The 7,764-nt window shown below is 38.5% G+C and overlaps 1 protein-coding gene across 1 annotated transcript; it reads right to left on the bottom strand.

The window, feature by feature from the left end:
• Window positions 1-5,068: 5,068 nt before the first annotated feature.
• LOC117293561 (C-C chemokine receptor type 1-like) lies at window positions 5,069-5,770 on the bottom strand. Its single transcript, XM_033775921.1, has one exon. The coding sequence runs from the start codon at window positions 5,768-5,770 to the stop codon at window positions 5,069-5,071; it is 702 nt and encodes a 233-aa protein (XP_033631812.1).
• Window positions 5,771-7,764: the final 1,994 nt, after the last annotated feature.

Raw genomic sequence — 7,764 nt, 5'->3', positions numbered from 1 at the left:
TTTTGCATATATTTTTCATTCTTAATTTGCATGTATTTTATTTTTCATATTGTGTCAAAGAAAGCGACGACAAACATAATATCCAAGGGCTCATTCATAAAACACATCTCGATTAAACAAACGTCGTTCATGTTTTAATTTGAATGTGGAATCCAGGTCACGGCACTTAAATGTCCTTGAGCAAGACACTTAGCTGTAATTATTTCTCAACGTCGATGAGTAACATGTTGGTGCCCGCTTGTGAAGAACAAAGTATTGATGTGATTGATTAGCTAAATAATGCGCCCTAGGAGTTGAGATGGTCTAGGGAAAGCAATCAGTCTCTCGAAGACGCTAAAAGCTCCAAAGTGCTTCATATAGTTGCATTCATAAATGATCACCGCGAAAACCATACTCATATTCTGTCGGTTGGTGCATTTTATTGTAAACGAATGTTGTTTTCCCTTCATATCAATGCAATTAAGACGTATGCTTGACGTCACCGTGTTTGACAAGAAACACGATTCTCTGCACATTTACGAAACATATTGTGTTCTGAATAATAAGCCTGTACAGGGTTACAATGTATATAATAGTTGTAAACATATCTAAAACGTATACTTTATATATCGAATAAAATTTACCCAGTCATCCTCCCTTGTGGTTTATAATTTGATATTTCAAAATAAAAAAATCGTGAAACTATATGATGTTTCAGGTGTTATAAGTTTGAGTGTGTTTGTAAATGACACCCACCTCCGCAATACTGGAGGGTAACATTACATGTCTTGGATGCCATTTTGTTTGGGACGTTCTGAAATGCTATAGGTTGGTGGATGTCTATTCTTTGCAATGAACTAAAGTGCCCCGAGTTCTGCGCTGTACTCGTATAATGTTTAAGTGACATCCATGGACTATGACATTCAGCTCCAGCTTTATTCACTGAAACCTTGTCATTTAATCTTACTTTAAATCCTACTCATCGACTTGTTTGACTTGTTTTTTTTACAAATTGGTAATCTCCTTCCAAATAAAAACACCACATTTTCTAAATGTCCGAGCATCAATCTTAAAAATAATTGCAAACTGCTCCGCAAATGGGAGTCTTGCGGGACCATTTATTTCAGAGCCTATTATGTTGTCCAAAATACCTCAAGTTAGAAGTCAACAACCCCCAGGTTACAATTGGGGAATTCTCTGTTACACTGTACATGTATCCCTTTCTTGGACTCGCCAATCTTGATAGCGTTTATTATTTTGCGGGCCTACATTAAATAAATTTTCAAAGGCTGGCGCTCTGTTTTCTCCATATTTGACCCCAAAGTTCCACGTCAGAAGTCAGCGTGGCTTGTGGGTGACACCAACAGTCATTGTATATCAAAATCATCGCCCGATACATAGGGCAAACTGGTAGCTCTTGACAGGACAAAAGATCCCAGACCTGTAATTGAATTCACGTCATTACTTTATCGTGTCCGGCTCTCGATCTACCCAGTATATCCCAAATTATCTCCGTAATTTGGTTGCTCGTGCTGCATCTCAATTGAATCATCTTAAATTCAACATCATAATTACATTTGAAGACAAACAAATTGACCCAGAACAGGTGTACAGGTTATAGATTCGTTAATACCACAGTCAATATTGGGGTCAACTAATGGTGGGTTAACCAATTAAACACACTGTGGATAAAGGTTAATTATTGGCATGGTACTCCTCATATGAAGTCTTTCAATTTATTGCAATGATTAGAACCAATGGCCAATCAAAGAGTGCGAGAACAAAAATACGCTCTCTCTCATTGGCGACATTAAAATTAGCCAATCAACGGGTGGATATACGCGCCCGTATTGCTGACAACTGTCAGATACATTTTACTAACTTGTATTTGCAAAGGCGTACCATTATGTTGTACACATTTGTTTTATGTTGGAGGACAGATTCCCTGCACACATTGACAATAACAGTTTTAATGGCCAGTTTAAGTATTAATCACGCAGGCTTAAATAGGTCTATATCAATTACACCACTCATCTGCAGGGTATAGCTGTTTCCCAGACTCAAAAGGGAAAACGGGCCGTTTGCACTAGAATCAGAAACATATTAAATTCACATTTCGCACATTCCGTGGCAGAAGTTGGCGAGCGTGCTGCGAACTTGTTGGTGACACTAACAATAAAGCTTCAAGCTAATTGATTGAAATGGCCTCTATCGATGGTGAGACTTAATAAGTACAGGACAAACAAAGATCAAGAACAGAAAGCACCTTTTCTCCTAGGTGACGAATCATTTTTACTTTGTTTGCACGTTGTCCATCGATTGAAAGCAATATTATGCCCTAGTTTAATCGCTACATATAATATTCAAAGCATATCTTAAAAGTAATTTAAGTATCATAAATACGTCTTCCTTTTTGGAATGCATGATTTCCACTGACACCCTTAGCCTCGTTTCAAGCCAGTTATGCAACAACGCATGGCCTCACCTCACACCACACCCGACCTGAACACTGGTTCCATGTCAGTGTCCATTGCGTGACAAAATTGGCTTACACTTGGATTGAGTGTACTATTTTTTTGTTCTCTGAAGTAAACAATTATTGACTGCTCAAAGACAGGGTGGAGACTACCCGCTGTCTTTTATAGTAAACCATTTTCCTTAAAGACACTGCACACCTTTAGTAAATGTAAGAGAACAGTATTCTCACTTTGGGTATATCAACATTATGCACAAAAACAAACCTGTGAAAAATTGAACTCAACTGGTCGTCGAAGTTGCGAGATAACAATGAAAGAAAAAACACCCTTGTTACACGAAGATATGTGCTTTCAGATGCTTGATTTCGGGACCTCAAAATCAATTTCTGAGGTCTCGAAATCAAATTCAAATAATTATTTTAGTGGAAATTATTTTTATCTCGAAAACTACGTTACTTCGGAGGGAGCCATTTCTCACACAATGTTAACTTTGTTTTGCTATCAATAGCTCCCCATTGCTCGATACCAAGTAAGTTTTTTATGCTATAAATTATTTTGAGTAATTACCAATAGTGTCCAGTGTCTTTAAACGTAACATAAAAAAATGATTTCAAACAGTGAAATAAAACATATTTTAATGGATCTATAGACATTAATGATTTGCTTTTATGGCTGCATTGCCTCACAGTTTAATGTGATTATATTATACGATAAAGCTAATAAGCACTGAACTCTCAATTTCTTTGACAGCTTCGCTGTACCATATATTTTAAATTATTTCTTTTACATTTATATAAAAGAGCATAGATTTTCTGCTTAAAGGGAATGACGGCAATAATTGGATTAAATTTCGGGGTCAATTTTCCGGAGTTATAATCTCATAAGAACGCAGGAAAAAGCAATGAGGCCGCAGGAATGATGGTCTGATAGTACTGGACGAATAGGATCCCATACTTCAGTAAAATATTACAATCCCCAGAGTGGTTATCCCCTTTGAAAACAACAAACGCACTTAAATATATTACACTTGCACATGTTATTAAATCGTTCGTTCCAACCATCCTCTAGTTTTCAGAAACCATAACATTATAACCACTCAAACCATTTCCGCGAAGGGTCGGCTCACGTGTGAATGGATCTGAAATCGGTCAAGTTTAAACGACTATTTTGTTTTGGATCTACTCACAATATTATCAAAGATGCCATCATTTCAGAGAGAGTCAATACAAACTTATCTTTCAGATTAAAAATCTACAATTGAGTGTGATCATAAAAAGCACCCAACTAAAGGGGCCAGTCTGGATTCAAGAAAATTAAAGTTTTGTTTGTCCGAAATTGTAGGTGGGTTAAAAGAAACTGATAGTCGAAATTAAATTTGTATACAACCCACTCATTAAAAACATACACATTCTATAAAGAAACAGAAAAAAAAGTAGCAGATCGTCATACTAATTCCAAAAGTGAAAGTTTTATGTACAAGCCAAAAAACAAGTACATTGTACATCGAAAACTGCTGTTGGAGACTTTTGATCCTAACATTATAGTTTTGTTGCTGGTTCTTTTGAAGCATTACTTTATTCTACAGTGTCGCTATGTATATTATATTATATTATATTATATTATATTATATTATGTTATGTTATGTTATATTATATTATGTCATGTTATATTATATTATGAGCCATTTTAATAATAACAAAATTAAATATTATAACATCGAAAATCCTAAATGCTCAATTAGTCTCTAAACCCTCCGGGGACAGGTAAAATTAAATCACACATAATGTAGCCGCAGTACGACCTGTGGTTTACACACATTATACAAAAAACAACAGTATCATGTGAATATATGTATTTTCGATGTTGATCTCTTGTACGGATGTGAAGGGTAATGTTTCGAGTGAGTTATGGTTTTGCCTAGACAGCTATACAGTGCTGCCCCGGAGGACTTCAAATGTTTCAAAAAATAACCAAGACCTATTCAAAGTTTGCGTAATGTGTCAGACCTTCTATCAACTCAGGATAACAGAACTGTTTTAATTACAAAACAAACGTCCACTGATGAGAGTGGGAGAGGGTGAGCCGAAATGTCAATGCAGTTATCATCTTACACACATTATCGCCCCAATTCTACCTCGTTCGTCCCTTCCCAACGAACTTTGTGACACTTCCTTGACGGAAACGGCCGCATCATGCAAAACTCCAAGTGGCATCTTGTTGATGTGAAATACGTTGTCTCATGTCAAACTGGGGTCGTTCTCGATTGCATTCTTCCTACTACAGCGTCCTTTCTGAAGACACCATACGAACGTCTCGAAGAAGGCTCTTCTATAGCTAGGGTGTACGGCATAAAACACGAGTGAGTTGATGGCAGAGTTGAGGTACCCAAGAGCTCTCAGTATCTGCAGGATGAGCTGAATGGTTCTGTAATCAAGGCCATACTGCGTCTTGAATGCCGTAACCAGTGAAAATATTTCAAAAGGTGCTAAAAGACCGAACGAAACCAGGCAGTTGATGGCAAGCATTCGTGCCACACGAGTGCGGGCACGGGCGTGGACCTTGGGTCGACGTTCCTGTGGTGCAATTTTCTTCTTCGTTAGGGACCTCATGATTCAAAGGTAAAGTGTGATATCAACAACGAGTCCAATGTAAAAGGGTGCCGACTGAATGATGTTGTGGGCTTCGTTTGCCCACTGACTGACAGGCTCGCAACTCGCTGCAATGGTTGGAAGATGCTGGTATGTCTCGGCTGCCGGCCAAATGACGCAGTAGTGCTCGAGAATACAGAACGAAGTTATCAACACGCATGCAAAGAAACTGGCTGATCCCCATACACCACATGTTAGCTTCAGTGTCAACCCTCTGCTATTAAGCACCATGTGTTTTATTGGCTTGCAGATAGCCAAGAACATCTCTAGTGTCACTAAGGTGATAAAGAAGAGCGAGGCGAAATAACCCAAAGACCTGAAAAACGGAATGATAATGCAGCCGAATATAAGCCCTTCCGATCCCTTGTCGTATACGATGGGGGACATGGTGAACCGTAGTATCCTCTCCCCTGCAGCAAACGGAAGGTACAAGATATCCGTCACAGCAAGTTGGACCAAGTAGTGGTTAGTGACTGTCCTCATACGCTTCACGCGGAACACACCCACCAAGAAGAACAGGTTATTGACGACACCAAAGATGAGGATGCACGGCATCAATATACCGACAATCGTTGCCGTCCCTGTAGTGTACAAAGTTCTGTCTGCCGTAGTTGGGTCAGTGTAGTTTTCTATGAAGTCGTCCTCACAGGGAATGTTAAACGCCATGTTGAAATCTCGATTGGTATATCAACATCAACAGCCAGGTAAAGAAGTGATACCAAAAAGTTCACTGTTGCACATTTGGGTGTTTCCCTCTCCAGCAACGCAAACAGCTCTCACCAAAGGAAAGTAGCCGGTAAAAGGTGTTAACAATAATATTGCAACATTCCATGTTGAGAGCGATATGAAATCCGTCAATTCCAGCCCTCGAAGTTGACTGTTTCTTTTATCGGCAATGATGGATGGAATCAAAACAGCGTCTAGCGTTTCATTTCGCCGAGATCGATGAGTGAATCAACATCCAAACCTCTCCAGTACTTAAGGAATAGCGGTCTTACTAGTAGAAATATACCTTAGGGCCAGTTTAATGAGTAATCAGTGAAATGAACGTTTCTGTATTGAGTTTCGCCCAGTTAGCATTGGAGGGCAATTCAATAATGTAACACTGCAAACTGCATGTGAACAGTCACTAGAAGCACACAAGTTGCAATTTATGGGAAAATGTGTGCTCAGGTGATCCATCGTATACACGCTGTATTGACAAAGTTGTCCAATGGCGCGAAGTTCCGGTTTTTATTTTTTGTCTAATATTTGTCGAAATTAAATTGTTCTCCTGTGATCGATCACGTTTTCAAAATGTCACTTCTGTCGGGTGAGGGGCATGTATCGAATACTTATCCGCAGTGATCATTAGTAGAGTTTAAAGCCGTGGGTGGAGATAAATAATTCTTAATACAGAGATAAGGTATCCATTTAGTGATCTGCGATTGCAAAATGTGCTATACGAACAACGCCAGACACTGGATGAAAGCAAAACGTTCCCCGGACTAAACCACGACGAAACTGCAATTATCTTGAACTTCTTGGCCCTTATATATCACAGTTCATTTACTTTTCTAGTTATCTATTTCTCATTTTACATCACGGAAGCGGATGTGGGTCTTTGTCCAAAGCAAGCGCAACCCCTGAAAGAGTTAAACAGCAATTATTAAAATCCTGGAATGAGATTTGGACGATCACGCTCTTTCCAATTTGTCAACATTGCGTTGTCCAGTGACGAAGTCTACTACAATTACAGAAAACAAACGAAGCTGCACATCGCTCATCAATCCGTTTTTCGTTCATCGGTAAAACGAATTCAACATGATAGACATAAGGATGCGTCCGTCGTTACTAATTGTTAAACACCAGAAAGGTTAAACCTAAAAGCCATCGTCTTAATTTCTTTTTTAAATAGTGAAGGTTCATGAGCCATTTTCATCTGGAGACATGGTCACAGTGGTGTGGAGAAAACGAGCGTCGCCAAGTGAGCGTCTATGTAATTGTTTAAGCACGTGTACACGTCTAACCGTAGAGCAAGGAACTGTAACCAAGTTCATACTCGCGAAATTTACAATTCATGTTTGTGTCATTTTCACCTCGCCAAAGTATGCGTTGATATAAACGTCATTATTTGTTGGTGCCGAATAAAGGAGGTTCAGACATTGCAAAGTTGCCAACTCTGTTATTAATGTAAGACCAAACCCCATAACTCATGTATTTATTGGCTGACATTTCAATCTAACATGGCTGATTTAAACATAAAAGGAATTTGTAGGATTTGCAATTATGATGTAGGGCGAACATTCGTTGCTAGGTCTTTTTCAATTGTTCATTAGACCCCGGCTATTTTAAACTCCACAAAATGGCTTTACAGTAAAAACAAACGCTTGCAGTTTGTGACATTTATATTCCTTGTGTCAATCAGTAAGCGTGCCTGAAAATAAGGAACAAATTTCTAGTTTAATGTACATGATTTATGATACACATGTTGTGAGTCGCTGAATATGACGAAATTGCATCGATTTCCAACACACTAATTTCACTAATTTTCCTAAAAATGTACTGTTATTGTCTTAATAAAAGATGTGTCGGATGGTACCAGTAATAAAGACTTACGAAACATCGCATTATTCTTGAGATAGCCTTTAAAATACAGAGTTCAATGTAATAATGTACCA

Source organism: Asterias rubens, chromosome 8 (assembly GCF_902459465.1).
Source record: "Asterias rubens chromosome 8, eAstRub1.3, whole genome shotgun sequence".
Lineage (NCBI taxonomy): Eukaryota > Metazoa > Echinodermata > Asteroidea > Forcipulatida > Asteriidae > Asterias > Asterias rubens.
Note: the sequence above shows the minus strand (reverse complement) of the source record. Positions and strands in the feature narration are given on the sequence as shown.

Coding starts and splice junctions, on each gene's coding strand:
- LOC117293561 (XM_033775921.1), bottom strand. CDS start 5,770: ATGGCGTTTAACATTCCCTGTGAGGACGACTTCATAGAAAACTACACT.